At 35.2% G+C, this 16,878-nt stretch overlaps 1 protein-coding gene across 1 annotated transcript; it reads right to left on the bottom strand.

The window, feature by feature from the left end:
• Positions 1-592: 592 nt before the first annotated feature.
• On the bottom strand, positions 593-3,669 carry LOC307005927 (prostate-associated microseminoprotein-like). The gene is made up of 4 exons (XM_079626465.1): positions 3,599-3,669; positions 2,672-2,786; positions 2,478-2,586; positions 593-1,886 (listed from the first exon to the last, which is right to left on the bottom strand). The coding sequence occupies exons 2-4, from the start codon at positions 2,784-2,786 to the stop codon at positions 1,718-1,720; spliced, it is 393 nt and encodes a 130-aa protein (XP_079482591.1). The 5' UTR covers positions 3,599-3,669; the 3' UTR covers positions 593-1,717.
• Between the last annotated feature and the right edge of the window lie 13,209 nt (positions 3,670-16,878).

The raw sequence follows: 16,878 nt of genomic DNA, 5'->3' as shown, positions 1-16,878 counted from the left end.
TGATGGCTCAGGCTTATCATGTGACTTCTGGGCAGAAAAACACACCTGGCTAAATATTTTGCATTCCAGTGTGTGTCCGAGAGGTTTTAGGTAATCAAAGGTCGAACGTTTTTATTCTGACCGAGTTTACCACCTTCAGCTCTTAGGTTTACGTTCATGTTTATTGCGACGCTCCACCACCAGCAGCGTGAGCGTGCATCGACACCCTATCAGATTTCAACACACATGCTTGACAGGAGAGGAAATCGAAAGAGATCTTCTGCTGCTGGCACACTCAAGACAAAAAATATGAATTGGCACATTCGACGAATACGGTACTTAGTTGGCATATTTAGACGCATATAAGATCAATATAACAATTAAAATCTTACAACAAAATAATAATTCTGAAATTAATTCATATTAAATAAAATAATAATAATAATAAACTAATGAAAAATAATGCAATAATACTTTTTTATGCTTGCTGCTTTTGTCAAGCTAACCCAGCTTAACCCATTTTGTTGCTAACATATTTTTGGAAATCTAAGTTTATTATCAGTAACTACAAACTAATATTTAGTGACAGCTTAGGCTTTCTTTTTTATTTTTTGTAGACCTGTAACCCATTTTGGCTAAAATGTTATACATTTTGTATATTTAATTTAAATGTTTGTTTAATGATACATATTTTAAGGTCACACAAACTGTATTTAGACCTACCCTATATTTAATAACAACAAGATTAAAACAAAATCGCAAACCACATGGAAAATTATTAGAAAATAAAACACCCAAAAGAAAAACAATGACATATGAAATCAACAGTGGTTTAGTTAAATATTTGGTCATTGTCAATTATGGAATCAACCCAGTATTTATCTATAATTTGTATAATTAGTGCAATTATAGATCCATTGTATTTGTACTCAGTGCTGCAGCTGCCAATATGTATATCACACATGAAAAAACTGCCGTTCCCAACATCAATATTGAGAATATCAAGATTATATAATAGATATATTATATGCAATTTTATAAAGTGGCATGTTTTATTATTAAGCAAACCTTTTCGGTTTTAAAATGGCTGAGAATTATATCACTGTGCATCGCAGCCTTTTGAAATCAAAATTGACACCTGTTTTTTTTTAATGGAATATTGCAGTATTTATTCTGAATTGGTTATCTGTGCACATTTTTTCTTTTTTTAATACATGTGCCCTCATAATCTTTAATCAAAATAACTTCCCCTCCCTCTTGCAGAGACATCTCTTCTCTTCTCTGGTGATGTTTACTGGTGCAAGGGCGAGGCAACCTGTCACTCACATGACATCACAGCAATAACAAACCACAACCATCCAAACAAATCCTGATAGACAAAATCAAGTCCCGTCCTACATTTTTTTCTTGTCCGAGAAGCCATTTCATTTGGTTATACATGTCACAATAGAGAAGAAAGACTATTGCAACTTCTGTTTAATGCCGATTTTAAACAAAGTTGTAGTATACAACTACAACTTGTTTCTCTATATCAACTACAACTTGTTTCTCTATGTTTCTCTATATCAACAAATAATTCAGGTCTGAACATTAAACCTAAATAATATGTTGATGCAGAGAACCAATAATTCTCTGAAACAGAATGGTAAAAATTATATTATAGCACATCCTTTTAAATTCCCCAAAAATAAAATGAACAATTATTGCAAACGTAAATTAGTGATATTTAAAAATCTTTCTAGAACAATAATTCATTGTCAGACTTCCATGTTTCAGGTCGCATCCTGCTCCTCTTCCCATAAAGACAAGGGAGTTTGTGATTGGCTCTCATCACAGTCACACTGGTGCAGGAGTCGGGCTTTCTGATGACCTCACACCAGTCGGGATAATCTACTGGTTGGGAGTTGCTGTCAGGGTGAGAACGAACGCACACTGAATACTCCATCTTTTAACAGTAAAATGTTTTAACAGTAAAAAAATGCTATGATGAATACATTATTTTTACATTATAAGGTATAGATTTAAAAAAGAAGTCAGCAGTACCTAAAGCTTTACGGTGAACATGTTTTATCAAACAGTACATGTAATTTTACAGTAAAATACAGTTTTTGGTAATGAAAAACAATTTTGTTATTTAACCAATTATGTTTCTTCTTAGTTTTTTTAAATATCATTTATCTACATTAGGGTTTCATGTTGAGCATTAAATTAATGTTTATTGCATAATATGTACCTCAGCTTCTGGAAAAGGTACTTGTGATGAACTGATGTGTTGTTTGGTGGTTGTCATTGTATTATAATTGTACAAAACACTACTGTACTTTAGTAGGTTGGTTTAAAGTTTAAAAAAAATGTTACTGTAGATTTACAGTAAGTTTCATCCTTAAAACCTAAAATGTTGCTACCAAATGTTTAGGAAAAGTTATAGGAACTACAGCTGTCATATTTTACTGTAAATTGTACAGTATAAGGTATAGATTTAAAAAAGAAGTACTTACTAATCACAGCAACCCACTCCAATGGGCTCCATACACACGCACTGGTAGCAGTCTTTAGTAATCCAACTCTCACCAATGCCGAAGACCTGTCCTTGATACTCACAGGTGCCTAAAAATAACAGGAAGACGATTTATGATTTATCTCTCTACGTGTGGTGCATTAAACACAAACTCACTAATGCACGGTGAAGTACCTTTAGTGTTGAATGAGCACTCTCCAGCTCGGTTCACACAGAGAGTTGGAGCAAATGCGCTCAGCAGAAAAACTGCAATCAGCAGAATATGACCGGTGGGGACATTTGAACCCATCTATAAAAATAATAATACTTATTATTTCTATTAGTCAGTGTTTATTACGAATAATTGATGTTAACAATATGTTAGTGCAGAAAAAAGTTCAGTGGGGTTTTATAGAACCTTAAAGAACACAAAGTTTCTATAGAGAAATGTCAAGGTGATTGTATAAATTTTTCATGATTAACAGATTATTAGGATTTTTTTCTAGTGATAAAGTATTTACAAGCTGCTTTATAAATATGTAATTTTAAAAAATGCATTCAAAGTACATTAATTAATTAAAACTAAATCCATAAAATGATTTCATGATGGAAAGCTCTAAACGGCTCTACGAAGCACCTGACAGAATCCTTGAAGGTTCTATAGAACCTTTTATTCTAAGAGTCTATGTATACAGCACTTCGTTTTAAAGCTTTGATTTCATTGTTTTTTGTTTGTTTGTTTTACATTAATGAACTGTGCATCTAACTGTTCTGAGCATCACAATAGTTTTGCTTGATAAAAAACTATATATTTTACTTCCATAACTGACTGGGTCATTCATCTCTCAAATATAGTATTGCATTTACAGTTACATTTGATTGTGGATTGATAACTTTAAATTGAAAAGTAAAACTATAGCAAAAATAAGTTGACTTTAAAACTAGATTATTCTTATTATTATTACTGTAGGTATTTTGCTTTAGATCCCTTATACAGAATTACATCTTGTATCATTAAATATCTTTATATATTGTTTCTAACACACTAAGAAATGGATCCAAAACAGATTCAGATATGTAAAAAGAAATGTAAGACTTGATAAGAGGAAATAAAGTTCTTACCTTTCCCTGTGAATCTTGTTTTAATAGATGTTTTCTGTTTTGTTCTCTGGATTTAAGAGTCTCTTCAGTTTTATTGTGATGATGCTCTATGATCTCTGATATTTATACTTCTGTGACCCTCCTACTTCACAGAAACACACACACACACACACACACACACACACACACACATGCGTGTGTCTGGTTCACTATATCTTTGTGGGGACTCTCCATAGACGTAATGTTTTTTATACTGTACAAACTGTAAATTCTATATATTCTGTATATTCACTTTCTACACTTTTATATTTTCAAACAATCTCATTCTGTATGATTCATAAGCTTGTTTCCTCATGGGGACCTGAATTTAGGTCCCCACAGTGACACGAGTCCACATGAGGCTGTGTGCATTCAGGTGGAAGTCCCCACGCAACGGGATAGATAAACGTGTACACACACACACATCACGATTTCTTTAACACACTTATTTCTCTAAATAGAAATTAATTCAGTTACATATTGCCTCAAGAGACAATGCACGTTACTCTTGTGTTTTCATGCACAGATAACATTAGAGGTTCCAACAATAAAGAGTTAAGGCCTTTTTATCAAGCTGTCAGGTAAAACTGTGCATGAAAAAAGCTTGTCAAATATAGCATGACAAGTAGTGACTCAGGGTCAAAATCGATATTATGTCTTCATCTTATCGATGTAATCATGTATGTAATGTAATTACACTAATCTGGGTGTTATTTAATGTGTAACTGCGGTGAAAATGTCTATCGCACGATTTTGGCCCTTCAAGCCATACTCATAAGTGAGCAGTGAATTAGAACATGATAAATTAATCTCTGTGTGCATTAATAACAAATACTTGCAATTAATGATACATTTCTAACAACCTTGTCCATTTTTGTGTTCACCTTTCATACACTCGCATATTCAGGGCTAAAATATATTGTTTCATAATCCAAAAAATAGTGAATATATTGCATAAAGGACATTTCGATAACATTTTAGAGTAACTTATAACTTTTACAAATATTGTATGTGCTAGAAGTTGTACATTGCACGGTCATACAGATCCTTAGGAATATGAAAATATTTAAATGAAATGTTATGTTATTATCGGTTTGTGCTATGGTGTGTAATGCAGCTGCCCATTAGTGGCATTTTTGCAATGGAGATTAGTAGATTTATTAAATTTTTTATACATTTAATAAAGTGTTTTTTAATCAAAGAATTGATGTATTGCTCTTATAGGCTACATCTGATGAATGGTAAAATATGCTGTTTTATCCATGTGCACATCAGTATCTTGTCTCAGTAAAACTGGCAAATATGTTAAAAGATTGTTCATTCATCTTTACCAATCATCTTTACCAATTATCAGTAATGATGTCTAATAAACAAAACCAAGTTCAGTTGCTTGAGGCGTATACAGTACTTTCTCTGCGTCATGTAAAACATTATTTAGACTGAAATAGCATGCACGCAGTTTCCTGTTAAAAACGTATAGCTGACGTAAATTGAGCACATAAACTGGCTCAGTTATGAGACTTTGCTTACTGAGTCATGAGTTAAAGGTTAAAATCATTTAAGCATCGCTATGCACACACACACACCGCACACTAACGCTACTGGCTAGAACCAAAGAAAAATTGAACGAAGACAGTGATGGCAATTGAACTATAGAGTCATTCTATCGTGAGCTTTTATTAGTTTTGGTACAACCCAATGCTCCTGTTAGATTGTCGATGCCAAAAATGATATGATAATGTAGTATTGTTAAATTAATTCAAGATTATTAAATTGACGGCCAGTGGGCCGTTTTCCTGCAAGGTGGAAATCTTTTTTTATTACAAGTTATAAATGAAAATCTATAAACACTGGTAATTACTTGCAGTATAGTGGACAAATGTGCTAAAACAGAACTCAACCTAACCCATTTTGATTACTTGGTCCAAGTTGAATAGCTCTGAATTAGACTATTTTAATGAAAATATATTTTTGTATTAAACAATTATATCTTTAATGTAGCTTGATTTGTGCATATGAGAACACCAACAACTGTTTGTCACATGTTTTTTTTCTCATGTGAGTTTCACTTATTGACAATTAAAACCTGACATGCATGTCTCTATAAAAATAGTAGCCTAACTTGGATGCAAGTTATTAAAATGTGGTTTTAGTTGTAGTTAGAAAGAATTTAAAGGGGTGGTAAAGTATGATTCACTTTTCTAACTTTAGTTAGTGTGTAATGTTGCTGTTTGAGCATTAACAACATCTGCAAAGTTACAATGCTCAAAGGGAGATATTTGCTTTTAAAGAAAAGGACTACAACAAACGGCTGGTATAGGGACTACACGACATTCGTCCCGGGTTAGCAACCCTAAAATGTACATAATGTCATGATTCTGCCTTAGTGTCCTTGATTTTCCCTGGTCGTAAGGCAGGATCATGACAGAATCATGTTTTGTGTACAAGCGCATGGCCAATTGTTTGGGCCATGTGCTTGTGTTGTCTCGTCATCTAGCCCCGCCCTCCTTGTTATCCTCGTTTTGTCATTATTGCTTTACCTGTGTCACCTGTTATGTTATCATTAGTCTCGTCATTATTGCTTTACCTGTGTCACCTGTTATGTTATCATTAGTCTCGTCATTATTGCTTTACCTGTGTCACCTGTTATGTTATCATTAGTCTCGTCATTATTGCTTTACCTGTGTCACCTGTTATGTTATCATTAGTCTCGTCATTATTGCTTTACCTGTGTCACCTGTTATGTTATCATGTCATTATTGCTTTACCTGTGTCACCTGTTATGTTATCATGTCATTATTGCTTTACCTGTGTCACCTGTTATGTTATCATTAGTCTCCCTATTTAATCCCCTTGTGTTTGCTGTCCTGTTTCGGTTCATTGTTAATCTTGAGTACCTTGTGAAAGTCTTGTTATTGTGAGTGTTTATTAGTAGTGTTTGTTTATTGTGAAGTCTTAGTTTAGTCTCGTCAGCCTACGAATCCTTGTCCCGTCTGTGTTTTGCCCCCTAGTGGGTTTTGTTTTCTGTTTTTGTCTTGAATAAACCCCTGTTTGAGTTATCTGCTGTCTGCGATTGGGTTCATCCTAACAACCTCATAGGCTCATAACACATAAACCCCGCCCCCGGGAACACGCAGTCCATGTTGAGAAGAGGAACAGTTGTTGTATAAGAGTATTTGTGAGTCAGTTCAAACTTTAGCATCCATCTTTTCACATGCAATAGAAAGTCACTCTGTGCATCTCACAACAGTTCCTATACGAGCGATTTATAGATTACCATGACAGAATATGCTTATTGAAGAGTTAACTCCACATCAGCAACATAAATTCATCAACTAACCATTCAGAGACGTCCTGTTGCATTCTACATGTTGTCAGTTCTTCTTGAGTCTCTCCGTCTTTATCTGACTCCGTTTTAACATTAAAGACAGAACAGTTTCTGACATTTTAGTGTGTCTGCGTGAGGTAATCGCAGCTGCTAACACCATAGACAGTATACAAGATGGACACAGCGACCCCATAGGTTTCAACTGAGAAAAGTGAAGTCAATTAGAAGCACTCACTTCCTGATCGCCGGGCGAACTGCGCAGGCTCAAACTGACAGCTGTCAGTCTTAGTAGCTGTGCCGAGAGAAATCTGAATCATTCCCTTCCGAATCTCGCAGAGACGGAGAGCGTGAGTATTAGCTGTCCATGAGCTAGCAGCAGGAGCAACTTTATCACTCTATATGGGCTTCTCCCTTGACTTTACCAGACTTCATGCCTCCACGTCCCCCCAATTGCTTGCGAGCTGCTCCGTCTGTCTATACGGTAATTTCTCGACTGTGTGACAGAGAGTCGAGTGGTTATGACGCAATCGTTAGCCTATTTTTACAAAAACTGCTTCTACGGGGCCATAACGTAAGATACAAGGTAATGGAGCCTTTTATACATTTCTGTGTTTCTTTAGTAATAAATAATGGACAAATGGAGTCTTTAAACGCCTCAGATGTAAAGTTATTCGCTGTCAAAGTGACGCCAAAATGAATGGGAGTCAATGGAATGCTAACAGCAAGTGATGGTCTGCTAGTCAATGGCTAGCAAACTAATGCTAGTAAAACAAACAGTCGATGGACCCCATTGACTTCCATAGTATTTAATGCATAGTCAATGGGGTCCATCAACTTTTTGGTTACATTCATCAAAATATATTATTTTGTGTTCAGCAATCTTTTCTATTTTTAGAGGATTGTATGGTACTAAATTATATTTATGCCGTATTTATAATCCATTTATTCACATTTTTGAGCATGGACCTGAAAATTAAATTTCCATCTTAAACTGACATAAACCTTGAATGCTTTGAAAGTTTGGTTAGTTTTAAAGACGACACTTGGCAGATTATTGCTGAAGTCAAAAGAGTTAAAAAAGTGAACTTGAAAAAAGTTCAAAGCATTTATTGTCATGAAAAAGGCACAAAATATTTTTTTATAATGTAATATATATTTTCCAAAACATGTTTTACTCTAAAACTGAGAAAATCAAAGCCATAAATCTAAACAAGCTGTGTTCCAAATGTGAGGTTGATATCTCAAAAAAATTAGCTTTCAGTAATAAATTTGTTTGTGCCCTGTACCAAACATTTCCAGGAGATGACATTCATTTCTCCATTCATTTCCAATGAGGTCATTTTTGACTGCAAACAATACAAGTGCGACTTTTTTTGGTCTGGACCATTAAAACCAAGTGCCAAAACCTTTACCAAGTTTCATACCATACCGATGAAGTAAAAAAAATAAAAAAAAAAGTATAATTTGTCAAACAGCACCAGAGGGTTAAAAATAAAGGTTCTTGGCTTATAGGGATCCATGAAGAATGTTGAACTTTCACGGAACCTTTCCGTTTATTCCACTAAAGGGTCTTTGTTGTGGAAAAGGGGTCTTTTGGATTATTAAATTGTTCACCAAAAAAATGGTTCTTTAAAAAAAGATAAAAATGAAAAATGGTTATTTTATGGCATCGCTGATACCCCTCATTTGGATCCTTTATTTTTACACTTTGGCTCAATTGCTCAGGTATACAGTTGTTAAAGACATGCAGTTATAAACTTTCTAAGATGTACACAATTTTTGTATGTATAACAAAATAACTGTAAGAAATGAAAGACATGAACAACTGTGTAGTCTTCTCTAAATGAGTCTGTTATTGCATGTCTTTCTCAACATTATATAAGGTAAGATTTTATAGCTCAAACAGAAATCATGCTCAAGAAACAATCAGGAAAGTGATAAAAACAAAACATTTGATGAAGCCAAGATGATGAATGAAGAGAGGCCACGAATGTGAAGATTTGTGCCAGAGTCTGTAGGAATATGTCTGATATTTAGTTGACGTGATATAAGGAAAGCAACCGAATATCAAACATATCACACAGTCCCTGACTTATCAGAACCTCGCCATCAACTTCTACAGCGTCTGAAAGAGAACAGAGAAGCTGTGAAACTGCAATTCAGTTAGAAAACAAGAGAATAAAATAAAGGGAAACACTAACTTATTCTTTTTTATATACTGAGCTAATGATCTCTCTAAACCCTACCACTAAACCTAGCACTTTTTACATTTACATTTAATGTTAATTTGCATAATAACCTTAGGAAGGGCATTCGGCGTAAAACGTCCCAAATCGGCTGTTCGGTTGATTCCCTTTTTCTAAAGGTTACGGTTTTTTTTAAGGTATCCTTGTTTTACAGTAAAGTACTACGTAACTATGTATCATTTTCTATTATTACTAAGTATAACATGTAACAAAGGACACTGTGAAATATAGTGTTACCAATTTATAAATGTAATTTATGTGTATATTTTAAACAATGTATCTGACCAATGGTCACGTAAAAGGTTCTAAAGAATAAAATGACTAAGATGAAGTCATTCAGGTTGTTGATGTAACACACATACACAACATTTTCATATGTATACACTTACAAAGATTGAGCATTAGCACACACAGACTCGCACAATTTACTCACTGTTTTGAAACTCCATCCATGATCCGGAATGCTGTAGTCATTTTTAGGTAGCTTGAAAGCGTGTTCTGTTATCATATGGAGTGTGTGTTAGTATACTGTCAGCTTAGTGTGTGTTTGTGTGTGTTAGCCTGTCATGTAGTGCTGTCTGTAAGCAAGATGGTGTGCATGAATGTCACAAGTTTCAGCTGGGATGGGTGTATTTATACACCCCTGACCAAAGTTTAGCACCCTTCCTAAACCCCATACAGACACACACTCACACACTCAGTCACTTACAGGGGTTAATTAAGAGCGCATTGATCACCTTGCCGCAGGCTCTTCCTCTTGCATTAGGCTGATCAATACATGTGATTTCACACGTTCACTCACACAGAGGGCAACATGGAGGTCAATCAGACAACCCCGTATTACATCTGCAAACAAACTATGTCCAAAGTTTCATTCCAGACAGTTGCATTGCAGATTTCACTGTTTTCAACATTGATAATACATGTTTCTTGAATCAGCAATGATTTCTGAAGGATCATGCGTTTTTCTAAATATTAAAGAAACAGAAAACAGTTATTTTAAACTGTAATAATATTTCACTGCACAAGAGACTTTAAAAAGTCTTACAGACCCCAAAGCATTGAACGGTGCATTTACATAAATTTGTAGAAACCTACATAAATGTAATCAAATGTATTGATGTAAATGTCCTTATAAAATGATCAGATTTTAGCCTATGCTTCTCTAATTACATGAAATTCTGTGAAAGCAAATATTTAACTCAAAGCAAATCTGATCTCAATTCCGAGATGCCTATAAGAACCACGGAGAACAAAAATCCACGGGTTACTGTAAGGAAGCTTTTTACACGATCCCAATGGCTTGTAACAAGCAGAACCTGATTTCACCAAGTGCAACTGGATCAACATATTTGTTTATACTGGAACAACATTCTAATCAACCAATCAGATTTGAGGGACATGTTTACAGTTTACGCCAAGTTTTAGGCTTATAACCAGGGTTAGGTGCTTCAACATCAGTAATATTCACATTTGTCAAGTCAAACCTGTTTGTCTTTTAGCTTGTGCACTCTTGTCACAGAGAAAATATGCAGCCAAACAAGAGGTGTTTAAGACTTCATTTAGTTTCCAGTCTATTTGGGTTTGACTTGTTAGAATTCAATATCCCCAAAATAACTATAAAAGCTCAATTCATTGGTCACCCAAGCCACTTTTTCAATGGAGTCCACTGGTCACTACACACCTCAAGAGTCCTTCTGTTCATGATCAGCTGATCAGCAAAATCTTTCTGGACAGAAGTCTAATAAATAAAAAGCCTTGAATAAATTATTCTGTTGTCTGGAATTACATTTTACTGTTTATTTGCATTTAGAGTTCTGAGATTACATATTTGTATTGATTTGTACACCAATGTTCACATTCTTTCTTTAAGCGGATATATGATTCATATTTCTGTACACTTTTTCATACATTCTGGGTGACATCTTGGAAGTTAAGAAAAACTGAAATATTAAATATTAGTTTTCATTTTAATATTACCTGTTTAACTTTGAAAAACTGATGTCTCTTCTTTTGTATTACATACCAAGAAAATGCATCATTAAGTGTTTAATGTAATAACACAAATTACAAATAAGAGTCAGACAACAACTTTACAATATAACTCATTTAAATACAACACTTGTTTGGAATACAATTTGATGTACTTGCTAAAGGACAGAAAAAATGCATATATGAATTAAAAACAAAATTATACAATAGATAGATTTCCCCTCGTTTGTTGGTAATCTCCATAGGTACCATCTTATTATGTCTACTAGAAGCTTTTGCATTTAATACATTTAGCATTTTACCAAATATTTCTTTGTGACACCACAAACAAATTTTTTATACAAAATACTGCATACTATCATGTCATTTTTGTTATTCCATGTCATCTATCTTGACTGAAATGTATAACAATCATATCAAAAATACATAAATATAATATATATAAAAAACTGTTACTGTTCTACTTTGTTTGATTGTCTGGACTGATATCTGGAAGCATATCATTTTCCTGTAGCTGAAGCAGCACTAGAACAGTTGTTTTCTACATGCTTAAATTTACATTAAACACATTAAAAAAAGTTACATAAGACAAGCCCAAAACAATATATTTATTATCTCCATTTCATCAGAGAATCAGAAATGAAGCAGATGTTATCAGCTTTCTGCCCCTCCCTCTGAGTCCCGCTGTACACAATGACCTTCTGAGCGAGATGGGGCGGAAGAGAGACACTAATTGCTTCCCCTAATTGTGAGCCTGCGGGGTAATAAAAAAAAGAAAACGGGGAGAGAGAAAGAGAAACAAAAAAGAGAGGGGATGGGAGGTACACACACAATGGGAGCAGATACTAAGCCAATTAAGTTCACATATGGTCAGTTCTGTGATTTAAGAAAACCATGAAAAAAGAGGAAGGCTTACTCATTACTTTTAATATTCCAAAACATATCAACTGAAAATAAAAAGTTAATAGCATTGTTAGAGTATTCCATATTCACTTAATTTCTACTTTTTTAAAAATAAAACTTAGTGATGCATTTACAATTGAAGTGAATGGGGCCAATTGGTAAGAATTACAATACTCACTGTTACAATATTGCAACAAGAGAGATACAACATGATTTATCTTAACTTTTTTCAGTAGCGCTTTATTTTATAGTCCTGTTCCGCATGTAGGCTACATTATTAGCAATTACAATAACTTGTAATCCTGAACCTACCCCTAAACCTATAACCTTAACCCATGTTGTTATAACCAATACTTTCTTGGGTACACTGTAAGTATACTGTAAAATAAAGTGTAACCCTGTTTTTTCTGTCAAGTTAAATACAATTTTACTTTGGTGCAACTGTTACATGATTTAACGTAAACATAAACCCTATAATGACCGTGAAAATTACAATATAAAGGATATTTTACCAGAAATTAACTCACCCTCATGTTGCTCCAAACCTTTATGTATTTTTCTTCTGCAGAACACATATTTTGAATTATGTGCTATTGTGCTGTCTTTCCTCGAGACCTAATGTAAACTAATTCAAATGACTGACCTTAAGTGGTTCGTTCCCTAATCCCTTTATAACATAGATATTCCATATACATCCGGGTGTACCGAATACTTCCTTATGCCACGTTGACCCTGTAAACCTTGGCAATGGTACAAGGTGAGCTCCATGAGGCCGCTGCACATATGTCCTTCAGTGCCAGTTCCTTCAGTGCCGAGTGGCCAGACTCCTGGTAGAGAGCCACCAACTTCCCTGGAACTGGTAAGCTCTGGCTGCAATACACTTGTGCAATACTGTCTACTATCCAACGTGATAGGCGCTGTTTCAAGGCAGGTTGACCAACATCATGTTCTTATCAAAACACACAAGCAGCTAAGTGTGTGAATGTTGCAACGACTGTGTGCGCTCAATGTAAGTGCGAAGTGCTCGAACTGGACACAAGGTAAAGATATCAAGTCCTACTTAAAAGAGATTGTAGTGGCGGTTTTATGATATTCATTATTCTTTAGTAAAATATAGATGATTCAAAGAATGTCACATGTGTGACTCTCACTTGTTAGTGTGAGAAGATTCTGTTTATGTACCTGGAAGGCAGAAGGGAGAGACACTCCAGAGAACAGACGAGCGAGGACCTCTGACCTAGATGTCAGAAGGCCATTTGGTGAAGGAGGGCTTAGGAGTTGGCTCTAGTGACGAATCGAAACTAGTGTTATGGCTTCCTTGTCTATGGAAAATTACTGAATGGAAAACTACTGTGGGAGGAGGGCTCTGAAGAAGAAGGCCTTGAATCTTAGATAAAAGCTTGTTGAGTCTGTCCGAGGGTGTGTCACTCTTCTGCACAGGGTAACAGCTGTGTATTAGACTGCTCCTTCTTGCAAGAATAAATACTTTAATTTTATAATTTGACTCTGAGTCTCCCTTACGCAGTGATGTTTGTTTGATGAATTTTTGCCACAACAATTTGGTGTCAGAAGTGAGATTCCTTGGACGATGCCTCCTGGACCTGAGATCGGACGGTGTTTGGCCACCTGGACTGAGTAAGTTCCAGCTCTACCTCGTAAACTTGAGAGAGAGAGGCCGGCCGATGTCAGAGCCCCGGGAGGATCGACCACTGGAAATCAAAAGAACTCAAGGTGGCACAGAACAACATCTCTGAGTAAGGTAATTAAATTCAGATTAATTGGGGGAAGAGTGAAATTGAACCATATTGGCTGGGAACTGTTTTCTGTGGTACGTAATCTGAAATTAATTGATCTACGTACAGATCAAGATATTTCAAACAGATACGAGGGAAAATAATCTGAAATTAATTGAGGTCTGTGACAGAACAAGATATTTCAAGCAGATAAATAATCTGGAATTAATTGAGATCTACGGACAGATCAAGATATTTCAAGCAGATAAATAATCTGGAATTAATTGAGAACTGTGACAGACCAAGACATTTCACACAGATAGGTACCTGGAAATTGATTGTTCCACCACGGAGCAAATTATTTTTGGGTGCTGAGGCTAATTAGGGGGAACCAGGAAAATCGTAACAGATTTTTTGGTAAACCGTAATTAGGAGGACACTAATAGTGTAACCCGTCCGGCTGGGTTAAAAGAAAGGTCGGATTTGGCAGGGACGCCTGACAAATAAAGAGAACGCGCGTAAAAGAGAAATCCACAGAGAACAGATAAGCGGCCAATATGGGGAATGTTTCAAAAGCAAGCTTGCAAAATTTGGTACACCGGTGTTTTTGTCAAATGAGATAAAAATTAAGGGCAGAAATGTATTATATTGAGCACCACAAGATTAAAGATGGTGCGGGAATCAGTTGAACAGGGCAGTGAGAAACAGAAAGGTTGTTGTGTCTGCGTTCAACATGTGTAAAAGTGTGAAAAGACAATGAGTTGTTGGCTTGAAGCAGATAAAAGAGAACAGAGTTGGCTAGAATGTATTGCCATATAGTAAGATTGAATATAACTGATAAAAGGGTTTTTATTTTTCATCCATTAGATGGATGCATGACATTAGATGTCAGAAGATTTTTTTTGTAACAAGATTTGAAGTAGCAAGCAGCAATAAGGCTGTCTTTGTGAAGGATTGAGATTTGAGTAATATGATATTTTGGTTTCTGTAAAAACAGTAAGTAGGATAAGTGGGACAGAGACAGTAATGATAATACTTGTTGAATCTGCAGACTAACCATTTTGAGAAGAAAACAACTGTAGAAAATGTATGTTATGAAAATAACATTTCTGATAAAATTTATGGAACTATATATGAACGGCTGTTAAGTCAGATTAAGAAATGGTATGAAAAGTGAGGTTCAGATTAAAAATAATAATGATAAGGTATTGAGTATGATTAACGGATTAACATGATATAAAGATAATGAATGTTTCATTTAGCAAAATGGGGAACAATTCTATATTTTAGTGGTAAAATAAAGAGTGAAATTATGTTTATTTTTGGTTTGACAACCATTATCTTTTGAACCTAAAGACTCCAGCTATGCTGGGAGTACAGCAACAGCGCGTGCTTATTCAGCCCGGCTTCTGGGTGTTAAATGTGTACTTGCTATTGTAATCAGTGTTGTTGATGATAATACCGAATTAGAGAAATGTAAAGACAGATTTTGGAATTAAATAATGTAAAATGTCGGATATTTTGTTGATATTAAGTCATTGAGGGAAAAAAGACATTGTCTGTTTTATAAAGGAAATTATGGGTCGGGGATAATTTCCCTGGACAAGTGTTAAAGTTAAACAGAAACTTTGTGAAAACTTTGTTAAAACAATTTATGCATTTCCGTGCAGAAAATTAATGTTCTGCCAATAATTATGAAAATTATGATTTGGCTAGTGTGACTGAATCCGCCACTGGTGGACTGTAAGAGGAAGAGAGAACTGCTTATCAGCTGTGTTTACATTCCTGAATGGGACACTTCAAGGGTGTCAGTAAGCTGGAGCTGCTAGAAAGCTCACGGTGATCAAACTATAGGCAAGGGGACAGAGAATGTTTTAATTGTGGTCAGCTGCATTTAGCAGTAACTGTAAATGACCACTAAGAAAGGTGGAAAAGAAAGTTGATGGAATGTGAAAGTGACGTGTATTAATGTGGGTTTGAAAGTAGAACAGGATTTGAAGACGATATTAAAGGTTTCGTCTGAGAAAGAACTAAGAATGTGAATGCAGTGCTAAGTAAATGAAAGAAAAAAGAAAGTACTTTGTTATTTTAGGACCAGCAAAAGATAAGATTCAGACTCATATGAGTGGAAAATTTTTAATGTCTAAATTCCCTGATGTATGGGCAAAAGACAACTATAAAATTATTGTAAAATTGAAAAACGTATGTAATTTCTGGCAAAGGTGCCTTAAGCTGCCAGAATTAAAAGATAAAGTTGTGTTTAGAATATGAGAAACATTGTACCAACTCCTGAAGGCCTGAGTGTCTGTCTCATTCAATGTCAGAAGGCTGTTATCTTAGCCTGTCATGACAATAAGCTATTTAGTAAAGCAAAGTGTTTCAGTTGAAAATTATAGACACAGATGTTAAAAGAAATCATGTTAAAGGAAATCATTGCCATACTGAGGGCAATTAGTACTTAAATATTTTAGATTGTAAAACTGAATGACTTTAAAGAAGTCTTTAAAATAATAATGTAGACCTTAAATGACAGGTGACATTTTTGTACTTTGTTATTTTAGGACCAGTAACGTATTTGTCTGATCTTAGCCTTCACCATGACAGTGACACAGGACCTATGACCATGCTATAGATGTACACTGAATAGACGATGTGAATTTTGTTCACTGAGATTTTGTTGATTCGAACATGTCTAACAGATTTGAGTGATTAAATACTGTTGTTATTAACCTGTCTCCCTTAACATTTATTAGGCATGCAGTCCAGATAGAGGTGACTCTTGAATGTGTCTTTCCTAAGCTCCAGAGAAAAAAACAGCTGAGTTCTGTTGAAGAAACTGATTGTGTGATGGGAGTGAGCGGGTCATCGGTGGGTACGAGTGGCCTATCCAACGACGGGGCAGATCCTTCTGGCCAGGGGACTATACCTAAGGCAGGGAGGTCACGCAATAACACTGGGCACCTCCGGATGGAGGTGCCATATGTGAGAAGGTATGAGAGTTGAGCGCTGATTACCGGAGGCCAACCGGGGTCAGCATAGCATTGGGAGGTCAGATGCTGT

The sequence above is a fragment of the Phoxinus phoxinus genome, assembly GCF_949152265.1.
Source record: "Phoxinus phoxinus genome assembly, chromosome: 10".
Taxonomy (NCBI): Eukaryota; Metazoa; Chordata; class Actinopteri; order Cypriniformes; family Leuciscidae; genus Phoxinus; species Phoxinus phoxinus.
This window is presented reverse-complemented; position numbering and strand designations above follow the sequence as displayed.

Excerpts from the sequence above, each read along its gene's own strand:
- LOC307005927 (XM_079626465.1), bottom strand. The coding sequence starts at position 2,786 with ATGGGTTCAAATGTCCCCACCGGTCATATTCTGCTGATTGCAGTTTTT. Across the intron at positions 2,587-2,671 it reads GTGCTCATTCAACACTAAAG|GCACCTGTGAGTATCAAGGA; the intron begins GTACTTCACCGT and ends TGTTATTTTTAG. Across the intron at positions 1,887-2,477 it reads GGAGTGGGTTGCTGTGATTA|CAACTCCCAACCAGTAGATT; the intron begins GTAAGTACTTCT and ends TCACCCTGACAG.